General features: G+C 32.9%; 1 protein-coding gene across 4 annotated transcripts in view; it reads left to right on the top strand.

Moving 5' to 3' along the window:
• The window catches only part of LOC141697814 (exocyst complex component SEC3A-like), a 30180-nt gene that overhangs the window by 356 nt on the left and 9229 nt on the right, over nucleotides 1–20595 (top strand). For 2 of the 4 annotated variants that reach the window (XM_074502359.1, XM_074502358.1), the window contains exons 2-22: nucleotides 628–698; nucleotides 4980–5060; nucleotides 5693–5760; nucleotides 5874–5976; nucleotides 6415–6572; nucleotides 6808–6925; nucleotides 7658–7762; nucleotides 8205–8306; nucleotides 8403–8534; nucleotides 9396–9524; nucleotides 9615–9695; nucleotides 9841–9915; nucleotides 11867–12040; nucleotides 12126–12276; nucleotides 12343–12407; nucleotides 13874–14044; nucleotides 14133–14212; nucleotides 15463–15544; nucleotides 17206–17303; nucleotides 17471–17579; nucleotides 17693–17761. In XM_074502359.1, the coding sequence (XP_074358460.1) occupies nucleotides 628–698; nucleotides 4980–5060; nucleotides 5693–5760; nucleotides 5874–5976; nucleotides 6415–6572; nucleotides 6808–6925; nucleotides 7658–7762; nucleotides 8205–8306; nucleotides 8403–8534; nucleotides 9396–9524; nucleotides 9615–9695; nucleotides 9841–9915; nucleotides 11867–12040; nucleotides 12126–12276; nucleotides 12343–12407; nucleotides 13874–14044; nucleotides 14133–14212; nucleotides 15463–15544; nucleotides 17206–17303; nucleotides 17471–17579; nucleotides 17693–17761 (2222 nt within the window). Of the gene's footprint in view, nucleotides 1–627; nucleotides 699–4979; nucleotides 5061–5692; nucleotides 5761–5873; nucleotides 5977–6414; nucleotides 6573–6807; nucleotides 6926–7657; nucleotides 7763–8204; nucleotides 8307–8402; nucleotides 8535–9395; nucleotides 9525–9614; nucleotides 9696–9840; nucleotides 9916–11866; nucleotides 12041–12125; nucleotides 12277–12342; nucleotides 12408–13873; nucleotides 14045–14132; nucleotides 14213–15462; nucleotides 15545–17205; nucleotides 17304–17470; nucleotides 17580–17692; nucleotides 17762–20595 lie in introns of those variants that run through there. The other 2 variants (XR_012564855.1, XM_074502360.1) reach the window with 2 other exon arrangements.

Raw genomic sequence — 20595 nt, 5'->3', positions numbered from 1 at the left:
CCTCTCCCTCTTCCTCTCTCTCTCTCTCTCTCCCTCTCTCTCTCCTCTCCCTCTTCTTCCCCTCTCTCTCTCTCTCTCTCCCTCCCTGTCTCTCTCTCTCTCTCTCCCTCTCTCTCTCTCTCTCTTCTCCCTCTCTCTCTCTCTCCCCCCTATTGTTTATGTTCTCTGTATAGGGCGAGATTCTGATTTACCTAAGACGTGCCTATATATATCCATATTTTCATTTTTTGACATTTTTGTGATTTAAAGAGTTTATTGTTCTCTAATTTTAACAATGCATACTGTGACAGAATTAGGCAGTCCGCTCAATCGCTACTTGGTGTAGCAGATTGTGCATTGTACTTTCGTGTTTTTAACTTCATCTTTAGTGTCTATTTTGTGCTCCATGATAATATTCTAGTAAAATAAAACTTCACAGCATTTCTGGCCAAGATATGAGCAGTTTCTTTTTCTTGTCTTGGAATATATATGAATACAGCTTCAGGCATACCCTGCTTTAGATCTTTAATAACATTCTAAATATTTTGAAAGTTTTTAGATCCTCCTTATTGACATATATTTAAACATGCCAGATTGATTGATTCTGGCCACTCTGTTTACATTGCGCTTTATGATTTGTTCATGCAGCAAAGCAAAAACCACAGCGAGTTAAAGCTTTTCTTCGAGTCTTGAAGTATTCCAGCGGAGGAGTTCTTGAGGTAATGTCCCTGTTTTTTTACCTTTACTTTTGTTTGATGTTAAATCATTTTGTTCTTGCAAATCATGAAGAATCTTTGGGTATAATATAAAAAAAATAATTTATGACTTATTTACTGGTGTTCAATTACTCAAGAATTAAGTATTTTTCTTATGGGTTTATAGGTTCAACTAAAATTATACTCCCTCCGTCCACGTTTTCTTGTCCACTGTTTCCATTTTTCTTTGTCTTAGAAAATGTTTCCACATTTAATAATTATAGTAAATTGATTAACATCTTTGCTCTTGTATCCTTGCCTTTTTTAAATTAGTGATAGAGTAATTTAAGAAAGAATGTTTAGATTCAAACTACCTACAAAATTAAGAACAAAATCAAAAGATAAATCGACAGTTGTTAACACTACAATCCAATTTTTTCAAAATTAGTGTACACTAACATAAACAATTTTTGAAATGAACACAAGTTTAAGAGTTTGAATGGACAAGTTCTTCTCTAGCTACTGAAACATTCAATCCGCTATGTAGCTCGATAAGTGGATAAAAACCCTGCATTGAGTCACTAACCATCTCCAACCCATAACACTACAATAGTGTAACCTTTACACTAATTTAGTGTCAAATTAAATCATTCACATTATCAATCCAACCCATCTAGACTATATCTTACCCTAAATGTCTAAAAAGAGGCATGATAGTTGCACTTTTTAAAAAGTAACTTATTTGGATATAATAGGATATAATTTGGAAATGATGGGAATAAATATATTTTTGTTAACAAAGACAAGGGCATAGTAGAAATTTTGAAAGACGCCAAATTTGGTGTAAAAATTACGCCAAATGTACTTTTAACACCAAATTTGGTGTCACCCTATTTATGTGGTGTAACTTCTACACTATTATAGTGTTGCCTTGAAGTTAATTTTACACTACAACTTACGTTATAATAGTGGTATAGTGTTGGGTTTGAGTTGCTCTAACTTGGTGTATGAAAAACTTTAACCAAAATAACATAAGCAAACAGTACTAAAATTTTAACAACCACACTTTGTCACAGAACTTATAAAAAACATTCACATTTGTAAGAATGCTGCTGCCATATTTATATGTAGCCCAGGTTAATGGGGCAAACTATAATTAGCATGCAATAGTTCAAGCCACCTGGAGCAGCAAATAAAATATACTTATTGAAAGCACATCAACAATGCTTTCAATTTTGATTAGTCTCACAAGTATCAGCAGAAAACTTTAAGTGCAAGTATATGCAGTGAATTCTGTCGAGTTTTAGAGTGCAGCTTCGAACCTAATGGATCAGAAATTCAGAATCACATGATAAATATCACTATGTAAAAATCTCAGCATTACCCTGTATGTTTGGACAGCTGCAAATTATTTAGGACCAGTAATAACATTCAAGTTTGAGCAAATGCCATATTCCAACAAACTTTTTAACTATGATTCTGAAGGATTAAGAAGCATGGATCTAAATCTATCCCAGATTTTCTGAAGCATGGATTAAGCAGCTGAAATTAGAAATCCAGAATGGTTCCATCTGTAGGTCTGACAGTTAGTGATTTAAAATTACCGAGCTTCTCCAGGAATAGGACTAGATATACTATTATTTAGGAATTGATCAATCCACTGACCATGTTCGACGCCACAACGAGTACACGTAGTCAGGTAGATTATAAAGTTCTCCAATGAACTTTGGTATTCTCTGGTTCAAAATTCCTAATGCTTCAGTTCTTGTATTGACTGCAAGGTCCTATGCATGTGGTTCCTCATTTTTTGTTTTTTCAACACAAATGCTGGTTTTTCCTTTAATTTCTTGACTCATTTTAGAAACCATAGGCCGTGTTCCAAGAATTCCGGTTGTTGCCAGAGTTCTAGGTACCTTCCAGGTAGTTAGCATGTTGCGAGATCATTACCAATGTTCTTCGATAGTTACAGTACCATTAAGAATTGCATTGTCATAGAAATCAAACTACACAATTCACGTGTATCAGATAACATGCTTCTTTTCATAAATACTGAACACAGGTGCTTCTTGCTGACATACTGAACACATTGGAGGAAACGCAAGTGCTTAACACAGTAACAAACTTAATTAATCTACTAATAGAACAGGTGCATTAAAAAAACTAAGTTGTGAATTAATAGCAAACATAAAAAGGAAGTGATCATATTACATGTACTCCCAATTTTTCGTAAAAACATAAGAGAAAGAAAACATATATAATAGAGTAACACTATAACAGGGACATAGATAATGGAGTAATTTAATCATAACCTAGTCATAACTCATAAGACCATCTCCACACCTACCCCTATGATTCAGAGTATTAGTATTACCCGGAAACACAATTTTGCAGAAGAAATCACCTGCAACTTATTCTACGTAGTACACAAAATCTTCTGTCCTAATTCCATATTTAATGCCTTGTCTCTTTTTTCCATGATCAATTTTCTTGCTCTTCTAAAAATGCAAGAACATCATTCACAAGATTAGGCTCACAACCTATTTGCTGTGGCAATGTACCTTCTCGTTCTAGTATCTTTACCCATATGTGGGAATTTGTAATTATTATAACCATTAACTGTCATAATCTCTTTCATACACATCTGCCGAGTCAAAAACACTTTGTTGAGCTTTTCTGGTGGATATTCCTCGAAAGATTGTTTAACAGCTGCTTGTAGCTCGTCAATTATAGTAGGCGCTTTTTCATGTTACAAATCTTGAATACAGCGGGAAAACCCAAGATCTAAAGCATTCAAATCCGGACCGTTAGCAGGTTGGCATGTAAGACGAATATCAGACCCATCAATTGATGCGGCTTGAATAAAATCAGCATCATTACAATCAATGTGCGGCTTTGTATTGTCTTGTTGGATGTAAATTGTACCAGTGCCTCTCGGTGACTTAGCTCGAATAGCTGGTAATACTTTCTCAATGCAGGTTTTAATTTTTCCTTTCGTAATATATTCATCAACCTTAGTAACTTTAGTGCGAGTTTTCCGTTTCACTTTGCGGGTTCTTTATAAGTAAAAGGGAATAGCCCAATTTTTCCTGGAAAATTTTGTTCCTTGATAAATCAATTCGGGGGCGAGTAACAATGGCTAAAAAACATGACCTTAGTGATGAATTTTTTGCTTTTAACATTTCGTGAAGGTTCGGGTTCATTACGAACTAGGTAATACTTTGCGGTGTTTTTTAGTCATATAAAACCATTTTTCATCAAAATGAATCATATTAAACATTATTGAAATTAATAAAGTATTCGGATCAATTTTGGACAAGCAATATTCTAACCTTGCTCTTTAATTTTCTTCTGTCAATTGTGGTTTGACTGCATTTGAATGTGGACAGATAAGTCCTTTTACTCGTCTAAGCACATTTATTTTTGGTACATTGATAAATTTTGCGAGAGAAGGGGCAGTAGAACAATGATTTAGAGGAATTTGTATAATTTTGTTGGGGCTAAGATGAACACGATTTCTACCAACCTTTCCGACTCGTTTAGATGGTAAATCGACTTTATTTTTATTTGCAAGTTGTGTTTGTGTTTGATTCCAAAGTTGCTTGATTGTGTGAGGGCATGTCTTAGAACATAGTGGCAGCTTCTGTAAGTAAAACATGTCGATTCTTCCTTCAACACTTTTTCCAATAAAAATTCATTAATTCTCCGTTTTCTCCAATTGATAAATCTTTACTCCTCCGACGTCTTGAATTATTGTTTGAATCGGCCTCCATGGATATGCTATAAGTTTGTGAGAGTTGCATATGGAAGACAATTCCCTGTAACTGTTTTTATAGATATCCTGGTACATTGATAATAAGATATGGATATAGTAAAAATTTTCCATCCATTTTTGCCCTCCACAAAATTGGTTAAGCAAAAGTATGAATAAAATTCCCCTCTAATGTTTGGCAGGAATTTTTTTCAGAATTAGGCTCTATGTTGTTAATGGGTATGTGAATTTTTGAAGAAACTCTTGCTAACCAAGAATGTGAGTGGAGCTGATTTATTATACTCATCAATATCAGAAAGTTAAATTGATAAAAATCACTAAACTAAATACTATGTTAGGAACTTATCAACTTAATTAATTTGATTGTATAAAAGATGGATTTTGATTAACAGACAAGAAAAACAGGACGGAGGGAGTATTAGAGATTGACTTATTTGTCAGTGAAAATTGTATTGATAGTTCTTATGATATAGATTCTTAGTAATGGTGCAGTATATGTAATAGATCTTTAAATCATCTGTTCTGTGCATCTACAGCCTGCAAAAATATACAAGTTGAAACATCTCTCAAAGGTGGAGGTTGTGAGCGATGACCCAAGTGGATGTACATTTCAGTTGGTATTGCTTTAATCCACATTTCCTTTGAGATGTATATTTTTCCTTTGATTTGCAATGCTTAAGCTATACATGTTGGATTTGGGCTGCTTAAGCATATTGTAGCTAGAGGTGGGTTCCGGTACAAAATTTTTTTGGTACAAACTTTACAAACTATTGAAAACTTGGTTTATAAATTGATATTTTCTAAATAATTGAAAATTGATATATCGAAAATATATTTGTGACATTTTTTATAAAGAACTAATATGTTTATGTTACAAGTGTTTAAGACAAGTATAACATTGTTCAACATCATATTTTTTATATTTCCGAAATTAGTATTGGTGATTCCAGAAAGATAGTCGAGAAGTATATATAAATTATTCAACAAAATTTTACCTACTGTTCAATACATGAAGTTAACCCCAGTTATACGTGTGTTGAGCACACGTTATACAGAAAATATATTTATTTTTTAAAAGAGGGGCGATGTCTTTTAATTATTTTCAACACGGACTCTTAATATAACTAAGATTCAAAGTGTTCGAAAAAGTTTGTAAAGTTTGTACCGACTAAAGTTTGTATTTGATCTGGTTCCTAATTAGCTATACCATTTAAAATTGTAAAGAAGCTAATTGACTGAGTCCCTGTAGGGGTTTGATAACCTTAAAAACCACCATATTGCTCCACCTCATTGGACAATGCGTAATGTTGATGACAGGTGATATTACTTGAACTTATACACTTTTCTGTATAATTTTTGATACATAGACTTTCATTCTTCCATATTTTTCTTGAAGTACATGTAATCATGCGAAGTTTCTTATGTTGCAGAAACCGTCTTGTAATGTGCATTTTTAACATCTGCAAAGATGCGTTGGGGCGTTTGCCGAAAGTTGTTGGAGTAGACATTGTGGAGATGGCTCTTTGGGCAAAGGTGAGGAAGTTTTATTATTAATTTTATGTTGTAAGAGTTTTAGCTTTTTTTCCTCTATACTTCTTGTACTGGTTCTGTGTTGGCACGTGATAAGTTTCCATGTGCATTTATTTATTGGAAATATCATGGCCATGATCTTTCTTATTATTATCACTACTTATCTTGTATGATCATTTATATCAGTGCCTGATATGTGCTTACTATACAAGGCGTCTAAAAAAATATTAACATATGTTTTCCAGACATATGTAATGTCCGTGACAGTATTCTCCTTTTAGGTTGCAAGATGCAACTAAAGAAGAGAGTAATATGTTTATTTAATTTCAAGTTACTTTGTAGCTTAGATCTAGGTCTGTAGACCTATAAATGAAAAATTGATCTGTGATCAGAACTGTCACAAGTTAATCCCAACTAATCACCATCTTAAATCTGATACAGGATAATACTACACCTGCAGTCACTAATCAGCAGAAACTCCAAGATGGATCACACGTAGAGAAAGCTGCGGAGGTGAAAGAGGATGAGATGAAAGTGACTGTTGAAAGGGAGCTAGTGTCTCAAGCCGAGGAAGCTGACATGGAGGCCCTTTTAGGCACGTATGTGTGTTTTACTTTTCTGTGTTAAGTTTATAGTATGTATATCAAGCATCACAAAAATCTATTTAGATTATAATATGGAAACTGGTGATATATATAAAGGGGTGAAAATGCTTCTAGGCACTGATCTCTCCGTCAATTTCATTGCTTAGTTGCAAACTGATTTACTAATGTTATATATCCTTGTAATACTTCAAAATATTGATGACGATATTGTATACGTCATTTCTTGCAGATATGTGATGGGTATCGGTGAGGCGGCGGCTTTCTCCGAGCGGTTAAAGCGAGAACTTCAAGCTTTAGAAGCTGCGAATGTGCATGCCATTATGGAGAGTGAATCTTTTTTGGATGAGGTAGTCATTTATTCCACTGTTGAGCAGATGTATATATGACTTTACCCTATATCCTGTAGAGATTATGGTTATCCATATTGATATATGTATTACTAGCTTATATACTAGGCGAAGCTCCGTTTTTATTAGGTGTATTTCCTTGCCTCTTTGCTAGTTTGTTGAAGTTAGGTCGTCTTGTTGGTCCTTTTGAATTTTGCTATAGGGGTCTTTAGATGCATATTTGTGACTAATCTGCTCAGATTATTTGGGGTTGCATCTTTTACATTTTCTCTTTCCTTCATGAACTTGTTCATATGCTCTTCTGGTGTGATTCATTTCACTGCGTCACTTAATGAACTTCTAAACATATCTTGTATATCTTATCAATTCTGAGGGACTAGGTGAGTGAGAATCAAACCCCAAACCAGGGACGACAAGGAATATGCCCTTAACCACTTGAGCTATCTCATCAAGCTCGAAAAATGACATTTTTAATATCTCAGAAAAATGCGAAAAACATAAACTTGTATTATGACACTCAGTGCCTCACAACACGAAAGCGCACTTTTGGATGGCCTCAGGTCTTAGCCAAACCACCGAATGAGACATTTAGTCGCGCTTTACGGATTTGCTCTGCTTCAGGTGTTTAGAATTGTGGTCAAGGTCGCCTCAGCGGCGTGTTTTTTCAAATTTAGATTGCTGCTAGTTTTTTTGTCTCTATCATTTTTGTTAAATGATATTATTATCCTACAGGTGATGCAGGGACTCGAGGCAACCTCCAACTTAGTGGAAGATATGGATGAATGGCTAGGCATGTTTAATATAAAACTCAGACACATGAGAGAGGACATTGAGTCAGTAAGTTCTTGGTTTACTGTGTGGTAATTTAAGAAGTCGTGGTTATCTGTGTGTTCATATAAAACACCTGACGCTGTACTCAACTCTCGGCAATCAAAATTTTACCTGAGAAGTAATATCATGCTCATCTATAGTGGATTCAATCATCAGTTGGTTTGGTAACTCGGTTTCTTCCACTGTTTTCTCTTTCATCCTTTGCTGTGGAAGTGTGTCGGATAATTGTTAAGTCGTGGTTATCATGTGAACTGTTATGTAGTTTTTGGCAGAGAGGACCTACTTGGATATAAATTTGTGCATGTATCAAATTACAGCCGCCTACTTGCAATTTTTTGTATTTTGCTATTTACTTCAATCTTGATGGATGGCAAGTATCTCTTAATTTTTCTTTTCAACATTATGTTGCGTTTTCTTCTTATGTACAATATGTATCTTGAGATTGCAGATAGAAACCCGCAATAACAAGCTGGAAATGCAGTCTGTAAATAATAAAGCTTTGATTGAGGAACTTGATAAACTTCTTGTAAAATTACGTATCACCCCTGAGGTCTTTCGAGTTACTTTCAATCTTTTAATTAATAATAGGATCTTAGTTTTCTTTGAAGCCAAGTAATTACCCTTTTTCATTAATTTGTTGATGCAGTACGCAACCTGTTTGACGGAAGGTTCATTTGATGAGATGTCTCAAAATGTTGAGGCATGTGAGTGGCTAACTAGTGCTTTACATGGTCTCGAAGTACCTAATCTGGATCCTTGTTACGGGAAAACTCTAGCTGTATGTACACTGCCCTCTTTATGATTTTTTTGACAATAATTCCCTAGTTTGTTATTTGTAAATCACCTTATCTTAGCGACCATATCCATTTGTCTAAAAGTGGTCACCCTATACCTTATTTCTTTATCAGATGTCAGTGTGAAAGGTTGACCACAGATGTTATAGGGCTTCACCTGGTCAAGCACAAAATATTGGAGATATAAATTTATTAATATCATTTAAAATTTTGTACATGTACAATATAATATGCTTAGCTTCACCACATGGTTACGTTCTAAAAAGGCTAGGTTAGTACACAAATACATGTATATAATATTTCATTGATCATTCTAAATATTAGGAGAAATGGAAAACGACCTGAGGAATCACTTTGAGGAATTTGGTTGTAATCCTTGCGCTTACGCAAATATGCGTCTTAGAAAATTTCATTAATTTTATATCTATCAGGAATCAGCCAATGACCATGTTTGCTTACAAGCATTAGAATTCAAAGACTATATACATATTTGCTTTCATTTAATCTTAATCTTTCAAGACAATCCCGTGGACTAATTTTCGTAAAATATTTTAGTTTATTTGAAGGACTAGTTATTCCCCCAACACCTCTGCAGAAATTGTTAAATCCTATTGATAATTTAGTAGTGATGAAATTTATTCTAGAGTAATTTGAGGAATAACTTTGAATTAAAGTAAGAGCTAAAATGCCTAGATTATAATCCTTGTAAACAAGCATAGTTTACGAGTATGTAGCTGTTGCATATATTATCCTTTAAAAGTGTATTTTCTCTGTGGATTGAAATAAATCCATGACAATGAAAATAATTAAATAATTTTTAATATATGAAGCATGTAATTTTACAGGTTAAAGAGAAGCGGGCAGAACTTCAAATATTGAGAAGTACTTTTGTCCAGAGAGCGTCTGAGTTTTTGAGAATTTGTTTTGCCAATTTGGTGGATTTCATGTTAAGTGACAAGAGTTACTTTTCTCAGGTATTTATGTTGGCTGTTTCTTTTTAAATGCTTACTGCACAATCATGATATTTTAAGCTCGAGTTTCACTTAGATATTATGGTTTGATAGCGGGGACAATTAAAGAGGCCTGATCATGCTGATCTGAGATATAAATGCAGAACATATGCTCGCCTTTTGCAGCTGCTAAAGGTTGGATTTAATAAACATTCATGGTAGTTATTTAGAGAAAAAAAAAAGAAAAAAAACATTCATGATAGTTAATATAAATTTTACTACTTACTAATGAGTGTATCTTTCTTCATTATAACTATCATCAATTTTTTTCAAATTGCAGTACCTTGATAAGAATTGCTTGGTCCCATTGAGAAAGGCTTATTGTAGCTCCCTTAATTTGCTTCTACGACGTGAGGTCAGGGAATAATTCTTTTGAGAATTTGTTTTTCTTAATCTTGTTTCTAATGTACCATGCTAGCTACCTTATTGTGGGGCTAAGTTCTGTGTATCATTTGCGCACCTTCCTCGTTTATAAAAGACAGCAAAGCATTCAGTTTGGTTGCCATTTTGCATGCATATAAAATGTAGGTGAAGTTGCATTGTAATTTATTAGGCAATTACTTTATCATTGAAATGGCAAAAGCCAGGACCCTGTTGATAAATAATTCTGCTGCAGGATGTTTCTAAAAATATTTTCCAATTACATTTCATTTCTCTGGATGAGTCTGAGAACCTTGCAGAATCGACTTATTTTACTCTTCTTAAATTTAGTATTACGTGAGTAATCTGTTGATCTTTTAAATTTTCAGTGTCAGCATCGTTAGGTCATTTACTTCAAATTTACTTCGATCCTTTTTTGACAATCTGATTTTATTGATAAATTTTGTCATTAGCACTCGCCATGCCCCCAATAAAGTTTAGGGTTGAATCTATTTTTCCTCAACATTCTGTATAGATTACAATTTAGTGCAGGAAGCCAAAAGCCTTTGTAACGAATGTCACATGATTAGGATTACAACGTCTCTCATAATTCTGTTACTATATATAAATGATAGTGGCATTTCGTAGTTGCGTTTTACAGAGACATTTCGTTGTTGGAGATTCCTGATAGCTTTATAATAACTGTTGAATTTTCCGTACTTGTGTGGTGTAGATTTTGGTGCAATTAATGATATGTACTTTTCCAATAGTTACAAAATAGCACTTGACAATATTAACTTGATTATATTTAAATCTTATTTGTTTTGTAAGATTTTGTTTAAATCTTACACGCGAGAACACTGATGTTAAATAACTTACCAAGTTCAGAACAAGGATACCGCCTACAGGACGATTGTTCTATGAAAGGGTGTAGAACAATTTACATAGTTCCAAATAAGTTTACCTAAACGCAAAATAATATGTAATGCAAAATGGTTTATAAATTGCAGAACAAAAAGTGGAGAATATATTGCACAGAGTGCATTACACATTGTTAAATATAATTAAAGATATTGTTGTTATTTTTTATTTTTACGAGAGTTGAACAAATTAAAATATTTATATTTGTTCTATGTACTTCAGATCATAGCTCTACATTTTCTTATGTATTTAAATAAATAAACTCACGAATGTATAATATTGGTGTTGAACATTTATAGATAACAAATGTAGAAAAATGGAGTTCATAATTTTGTATACACAAAAATTTGCAACCCCGCATCTTGAAAGAAAAAAATAGAACCTAGAAAACAAAGCATAAAAATCTAATTTTTACACACTGTATATTTTTACGTTTTTTCAATTATAATAAAACAATTGTAAAAATTATATTGACAAAACAAAATAATATCAATAAAAATAACATTAACATAATAAGAAAGAAAATAAAAGTTCTTATATAGAAATGATCTAGTTTTGTTGCATCTTGGTTTCCTTTAATTATACAATTACGTACTTATAAAAATTGTAGTAAATTTAAAATAAATATATTAATAATGTTGGTAGCTAATATTTGAATAAATAAAATGCAATAAATTGTCTTAGAGTTACAAGTGATTGATTGTAACGTCAATATGTTGGAAACTGATATACATGTACGTGTATAATAATTTGTATATGTATTGTACAATCATTTGGACTATATCCTTTTGGCGTTTAATATTTTTAAAAAAGTTGACAAAATATGATTTGTTAGATTAGAATTAATCTAAGGGTGTGTAAGATGGGTCTCAAAGTCTCCAATATATTTTGTCTCCACAGAAATTCTTCCTGTATAACCTATGTTGAAGATATTAAGTTGAAACTTGTGATTCTGTAGTGCAATGAGTGCAGCATTCTAGGTTATTTCATTATTAAGCGGTACGCTCTATTCCATTCATTTGCAGGCACGTGATTTTTCAAATGAACTTCGTGCTAGTACAAAGGTGTCAAAACATCCAACTGTCTGGCTTGAAGGTTTAGCAGGTTCCAGTCAAAGTGGGAAAGAAGTTGATACTTCCAATGTTTCAGAGGCTTATAATAAAATGCTCACAATATTTATCCCACTCCTGGTAGATGAGGTCATTACTAACCCACCTCTCTATCCTAAGTTCTCAGTTACAATCTCTACCTAGCTCTATTAAATTGTTCAAAGTAAAACTGCAGAGTACTTTTTTTGCACACTTCATGTGTTTCGAAGTTCCTGGACTTGCTCCACCAGATGGTCCTGCCAGTGGCAAGAATGGATCTAATGAGGATGACGCCAACAATGATGATTTAGGAATTATGGACATTGATGACAGTGACAAAAAAAAGGGTATTTATCATGTCAATCCCTACTCTAAAATATGTTAATTTCAGCCTTGATTCTGTAATTTTGTAGGTAATCAAATTTCGGAGCTGCCAGCACTAAATGAGTCACTTCGTGATTTGCTTGAGGGAATACAAGTACTATAACGACACTATCTATTTTTAATTCTATTTTTTTTGAAGTTCTGAAAATATATACCATGTTTTAAATGAATTACAAAAGTTTTACCTTGTAAGAAGTGCACTTGATTAGGCACCCTAGTTTGACATGTGGAACATGCAAGTTGTATCTAGTCGCAACACTTGGAAATCAGCTGTGCTTAAAACTGTTTAGTAACCAACTATCCCAAAATCTCAAGGTGGTAGAAGGATACCTTAATTAGATCATATAACATATTCAATACTCACCCTCATTCCTTCAAGTGAACAATAACACGGACAAAGAGAACAAACACACAAATACATAAACTTAAGCAGTTGGAGTTGGGGATGAGAGGGTTCAAACCCAAGACCTTTCCCCAAAACAAGCTCTAATACTATGTTAAGTAACTAACTCTCCCAAAACATAAGGTGCTACAAGGAGGTCTTATTTGAATCATATACAATATTCAGTAATAAAGCTTAGCCTTTACTGTGTATAGTTTTAGTTTTATATATTATATGCACGTATATTAATATTTAGATATAAATTAATTATAACTAAATAGTAACTTATTAATGTCAAGTACTTATATTATTAGAAATATTCTAAACTATATTAGTAGAATAATATAAGGATATTTCCTTTTATATCTAGAACTGTACATTTTCTCCGAGTATAGGATAACTATTGAAACAATTGTAATTATTATTATTATATTATGAGAGAGTTGGTGAGTATTTTAAAATAATTATTGGATTAAAGTGAGGATTCATTCGTGACTCTGTTTTAATCTCCGTGTTTTAAGGTAAAGCTTTTCCTAGAACATTAAGGAAGAGGTTTAAAAAAAGTGTTCAGAAAATGGATGTCAACTATTATGACATATTTTCAGTATGGCTATATTAATTTCCTTCATTTCCGAATATAAATTTCAATAATTAGCCTAACAGGGATCGATACATGATAACATTTGAGTAACCTATCAAGTCCACCCCCAAAAGCACAAAAACTCTAATCTTCCATTAACAAGAAGTTATACAACAACCTCCAAATTTCAATGTTACGAAACTTCTCTAACAACAAAATCCTATCTCGTGTAGTCATAAATAAACCCTAAAATTTATCCAATAATTATTAATTCAAGATATTTATAATTTCCATTCAAAATTAAAGATTGCAACTTTATATATATATAATGATATATTATTACTACAAATTTATATTTAAATTTTTTGTTACTCATCAATAATACTGCGGATAAGGGATTAATTATTAATTTGTATATATTACAATTCAAGAATAAGTTAATTACAATTGATTAGTTATGTTATTAATGTCAAATTATTTCATTGTTATGTATATTTTGGATTGGAGTGGTAGAATAATATAATGTTCTCTTTCTTTTATCAAGAATTTTCACTTAGTCTTCAAGTTTATTTAATTCTCTTTATTTAAACAATTTTAGGAAGACTTCCATGCTGTGGTCGATTGGGCATTCAAGATTGATCCTCTGCGTTGCATATCAATGCATGGGGTTACAGAACGGTTTTTATCTAGTGAAAAATCTGATGCTGCAGGATATGTGCGACTCTTGCTTGATGACCTCATGGATAGGATTTCGACACAGTTTTCTCGTGTGAGCTCTCTTTTTAAGTTAAACAGGTTCTTACAATTTTTCTTCAGTTCATTTTAAGTCTCTAACATGATTTTTATTTGCATTGCAGTTCGTAGATGAAGCTGCTCACATGATAGAAAGGAATGAAAAAAATGTTCGGCAGACAGGTGTCTTGCCATACATACCAAGGTGACTTAATAGTATAGATTTATGTTTTGTGATTATATGTTAAAAATTCTTGTCAACTGTGTGAAGGGTTGTTACCTAAATTTTATCATTCAGCCATGCCGAAATGAATAAGAAATAACGAGCGTCATTAGATCATGCAATAATTTTTTTATATTTAAATATGTAGTACATAATGATATTAAATACCTTTATTTAGCGTGCTAGGAGTATTTTTTTTGCTAATTGGAGTATTTAAGTGTCTTTGAACTGAATTGTAAGAAAGTTTCACTTTTTATCCGTTGTGTTTAATAAGTTTTATTATTTGCCCAACTTTTATAGGCTTTTATATTAAACTCACGGCCTCAAGCTAAATGTGTGTTATAATTTTTTTGGATAGAGTTGAATTGGGTCAGGCGAAAAAAATATTAAGAAAGAAGTCTGGCTCCCTGCTACTACAAAGGATTTTCTTAATTTTGCTATAAAATATTTCCTCAAAACTTATCCATATGGAAATAAATTATATTTTGGCGTGTTTATTGTTATGTAGAAACAATTAATTTCAACCGATGTTTGCACGTCTTTCCTTGGTAGCATTTCGTTCTTCAAAAAATTGTTATGTAGAAACTGTTAATTTCAACCAATGTTAAAAATGAAGGATCGGGCGGGTTATATTATAGATCGAAATTTTGAATGGGTTGATGTTATTAGGTGTTAATCAAAGTGGAAGACGATATGTATCTTTTAAAGGATTACCATTAAAGTCAAATGAGAGTTAACGGCTGTGCATAATTTTTAATGTTCAATGAATAGATTGCATGTTATATTTGGTTTAGTAATTTGTTGACAAGCTTTTTGAATCCTATGATCCACCTTCAAGTTAGGGATGTGTTCAATAATGTATTACCTTAACCCTCTATATAATTATGTTTAAAATTAAGCATGGTGGCACTCATCTTAACATACGAAAATTCTATCACCATAGTGACCCATGTCCTTGTGTCCTTTGTCAATTTCATAATCCCATCTAAGCAATGGACTCATTAGAATCTCACACGAGCTAGTGAGACCTTAATGATATAAAAGATTTTTCCCAAAGTATAAATTATCGGCTGTAATAAAAACAAGCAAATGGTAACATCTGTTTACTCTAACACTCCAACCTATATTATTTTAAATGCATCTTCAAATTTTCAGTAATGCCATAGTGATGTTTGTCATTTAGTTTGTAGTGACTTATTATTAATTTTGATGGTCATGTCACTTATGCATAGGTTTGCAACACTTGCAACCCGGATGGAGCAGTACATCGGGGGACAATCTAGGGATCTCGTTGATCAAGCTTACACTAAACTTGTGAGTGCCACCTCCTATAAACATGTTAATGTTCCAATAATAAGCATGTGCAAAGTATCGAACATTGTTGAGATACAGTTCCAAAGCTTAAATATCTATAATGCGTGAGTAAAGCTTTATTGAATTGTGACTCATTTGACATCATTCTTATAGTACGAGTTGTGGTATTTTTTAGGCAATATGAATTTGTAATACCATGGCAACTTGTTCTTGTAAAGAGAAGTCACATTCGGTTACTCGTTCCAAACACAGACCTAAACAAATTATTTTTAATAATTTCATTATATAAATATCAATTTTTCCAATTAAAATATTAAATATGGCTATATATACACATAGAAGGGACACAATGAATTAGGCTTTAAGGGCCTAAACCCTAATTTAAACGTGGAGCATAATTCACTTGTTTTTAATATTTTAGGGTTCAATAATTTTCTTAAAAAGAAATAAAAGACACATCTATTATCAATTAAAAAGTATTAAAAACCGACATTAATCGAAAGTTGCAATGTAATGTGGTACCATGTTTGGCATATATAGGTGATATGTTCGTATTCAAGAATATTACAAGACACGATATGTCGTGTCTTACAAATGCCGCAAACTAAATGAATGCTACTAAATGAATGCTGTGTTTGGCAAGATGCTGAACCCGAAATGCCGTATTAGACGGGCATTTAAGGCAATATGTTTGGAATGAGGCATTTTGGACATTAGTTTTTAAAAAATGTATTTTGGGCCATCACCCTTACACACAATGAATTGACATATAAAATATTCAATAATAATTTGATGATATAATAAAATTCTTAATTGTAATAAATAATAATATCACTATACTATAATGAGTAAATGTGGGATAATTTTTTAATTGATATTGAGTACTACAAAAATTGGTTGGTTTTAACTTTTAAGTACTATGGGTCAAATGTAATATAATGTATAGTCAATTACCAATTTTGGTACTTTGGTACTACTGCACGTTTCGTTGAAATAAAGTTTAGGTTATTAATGAGAGTATAGATTATTATTATTATAATTATTTATTATATTTGTAATTATTATAATAATGATAATAACTATTATTACATCAATTAATTATTAATATCGAGTTCTTAGAGCAGTTGTAGCAGGAAGAGAGGTAGTAGCCCTGTTAATATAGGGTTTTTAAAGGACTTGTATAACAGGAGATGTATTATACTTGAATAACATTAAAAACATGATAACCGAATTTTGGTACTTTTGGTACTACTGCGTGTTTCATTGAAAGGAAGTTTCGATTATTAAAAAGAGTATAGATTATTATTATAATTATTTACTATTATAATTATAATTATAATATTTACTATTATTATTATTATTATTATTATTATTATTATTATCAAATAAGTATTTCTTAACATAGAGTTCTTAGAGCACTTGAAGTAGGAGAGGTAGTAGCTCTGTTAATAAAGGGTTTTTATAAAACTTGTAGTATGAGATGTAATGTACTTGTATTAACAATAAAATTAAAAATATAAAATAACGATAACCAAATTTTGGTACTTTGGTACTGATACAACTACTATATTATTGAAAAAGACTTTCACTTATTAATAAAGAGCGTAGATTGCAGAATTTGCTATTTGTGGAGCTAAAATATCACAAAATTTGCCTGACAGGTAAGCATAATGTTTGTGACTTTGGACAAAGTTGCTCAAGCAGACCCCAAATATGCTGATATATTTCTTTTAGAGAATTATGCCGCGTTTCAGAATAGGTGCCGTAATCTGCTTCAATTCTATATATAAAGTTATTTTGCCGCATAGTTTTCTCTTTTCTAGGCAGTTGCCTTAATAATTTGCTTTATATTGCCTTAACAATTTGCTGATAGTATAATTCAAATTTAATCACATCAGTATGCTGACCGGAGATAATTGCATGCAGTCTGTACGATCTGGCTAATGTTGTACCAACTTTAGCCAAATTTTATCACCAAGCAAGTGAATCTTATGAACAAGCTTGCACACGTCATGTCAGCGTTGTCATATATTATGTAAGAAGCCTTGTTCTGTATCATTCTTATTTCTTAGTAAAAGGAATGTACTTAAATTGCATTAGATGTAAATGGTTGTACTCTGTATTCTTTTTTTTTTGGTTTTTTCACAGCATTTTGAACGTCTATTCCAATTTGCTCGGAAGATTGAAGATTTAATGTACACGATAACACCTGAAGAGGTTAGTTTCTGAACCTCTCTCTGAGCATAAAAATAAAAATTATAGATGGGATATCCTAATATGTTATGCTTCTCATATATTACTCGTACAACCATCATAAATTTGTTAACCTTCCTGTTGTAAATTCATAACACTTATACATCTATAGAACTATAAACACTGGTAAGTCTATAGAAACACCTAGGAGTGTAATTCTGTTATGGTGCCTGGCTATGGATCTCGTTACGGGTCTATTACCAGGAATAGATGGATTGATTTCCCTATTCTTAGAGGAACCTATCTTGCATAATAAGTGTTTTACTTTAGAGAACTCTTCAACTCTCCTTACACAACTGTTTAATGAATGAGTAATGAGTTTATTTCTTTCAATCGTCTTTCCATAAATAGGAAAAGAAAGAATAAGGTAACACACAATTAAGGGAAATACATATATGGTGATTCCCACAATCAGGGAGCTATCTTTGACTCTACCTATGACCGATAAACACAACCAAATCAATATAGCCATAAAATCAGCTATGACTTATGTGACATAAAGGCTCTGTTTGGGATTGCTGTTAAAAATTGTTGTGCTGTTAGAAAAAGTGCTGCTGAAAAAAGTGTTGTAAAAATCAGATGACTGTTTGGTAATTTTTTTGATACGTATATGTTTTGATGCAAAAAATTAAAAATAATGATGCTTTTGGAAAGGTTTGATGGTGAAATCAGCATCTGCTTCCCGCAACAGCTGAAAAGCAGCTTTTTTTAAAAGCATGGGGGACTTGCTTTTTCTAACAGCAGCTTTTAGGGCAAAAGCACTTTTCCGAAAAACAGCTTTTAGATTTTACCAAACAGTTTTTTAACTGCTTTTCAGCGAAAAGCTGTTATTGCTGTCTGCAACAGCAATACCAAACACACCCAAAGATTTACTTTTAAACAAATTCCTGAAAATATTTTAGAAATAAGAATGCGATCATATCTCTGAAATTACTCCAACAGTCTGCTGTTTTCTTTTATTTTTCTTTCTGTACTTTTGACCAAAGAATGCATTCACAACATTACTCCCCTCCTCGACAACAAGCTTGTCCTAAGCTCAAACTCGGGATAAACTTTTTAAAACGTATTTGCATTCTCCCAAGTAGGATCAAATTCTGATTGACCAGCCCAATGTACTAGTAGCTCAGGTACACCTCTATTGACACGAAAACGAAGGACAAATAGTGGTTGGAAAATTACTTTTCCATCAATAGCAGGAGGTTAAGTGGGTTTTTCTGCAATTTTCTCTCCCTTAAACTCTTTAAGCACTGAAACATGGAAAACATTATAGAGTTTGCAATCAGCAGGAAGCTCAAATGCATAAGAAACCGAACCTACCCGATTCCAAATATTGAAAGGGCCGTTGAACTTAGGTGCTAACTTGGGACATGATTTGTTGCCTATAGAACGTTAGCGAAGCCACACAAGTTGACCTGGACTGAAAGACAAATCTCGGTGGCGTGCATCATGAAAATGTTTCATACGGTCTTGAGCCTTGCGTAGATGAGAGCCAGAACTTCATTACGGTTCTGCAAACAACGATCCACGACATCAACACGCGTTGAACTAGGTTCATAAGATAGCAAACGAGGAGGTGGCCTACCATAAACTAGTTGGAAAGGAGTGGTACAGAGAGCTATGTGGAAGGATGTATTATAGCAATATGCCACCAAGGAAGCCATTCTACCCATTTTCTTGTTGTATCACCCACAAAACAACGCAAATACATCTCAATTGTTCGATTAACTACCTCTGTTTGACCATCTGTCTGTCTAAGGATGATAGGCTGAAGAGAAAGATAATCGAGTACTACTCAAGCGTAATAATTCTTTCCAAAATATACTAGTAAACACAACATCCCGATCACTTACTATTGATGCATTCGTAAAAGCTCAAACACCTGATAGATGTGTTGCATATGCTCCACCCATGTCCTGCTATAAATTAAGATATCATTAAAGAAAACGAGAACAAATTTACGCAAGTAAGGTTGAAAGACCTCATTCATTAATGCTTGAAAGGTTGAAGGAGCATTTGTGAGACCAAATGCGAATACCAGAAATTCAAAATGACCATGGTGTGTATGAAATGCTGTCTTCTCTATATCTTTTGGATCCATCCGCACTTGATGATATCCATAGTGTAAATCAAGTTTTGTGTAAAATTTTGCACCATGGAGTTCATTCAATAGCTCATCCACCATCGAAATCGAAAATTTATCCTTTATTGTCATTGTATTGAGTTCTCTATAATCAACACAAAGACATGATGAGCCACCATGCTTGGGAACTAACAATATCAGAATAGAAAAGGGAGACCTGCTACGAATTATGCCTTGCACAATCATTTTCGCATATTGTTTTCAATTTCATCCTTTTGACGATGAGGATATGCCTGACAATAACAGGGCCTGAGAACCAGGCAACAAATTGATGCGATGATCACATCTTCGTGCAGGTGGCAGCCCTTTTGGTTGCTAAAAATGGTCAGCATAATCAACCAATAATTTTTCCAAGGTTCAGCGCAATGTTGCTTCTTCTTGCAATGTAAAAACAGTAGCATCCCCTTTTTTGACAACTTCTCCTTGCCAAATAATGTGTTGATCTTGTAGGTTAAACCTCATGATGATAAGGGTGTTGAAATCCCATGAAAAAGGACCTAGCGTTTGCAATCACTTCACACCAAGTACCACATCAAATCCTCCAAGAGTTATAACATACAAATCCAAATAAAAAATCTGATCTTGAATGCGTATTGAAACAACAATACAGATACCTGGACTAGACACTTTCACCATTTGCTATAGCTACTTGCAAAGA

This window comes from Apium graveolens, chromosome 11 (assembly GCF_009905375.1).
Source record: "Apium graveolens cultivar Ventura chromosome 11, ASM990537v1, whole genome shotgun sequence".
Taxonomy (NCBI): domain Eukaryota; kingdom Viridiplantae; phylum Streptophyta; class Magnoliopsida; order Apiales; family Apiaceae; genus Apium; species Apium graveolens.
Note: the sequence above shows the minus strand (reverse complement) of the source record. Positions and strands in the feature narration are given on the sequence as shown.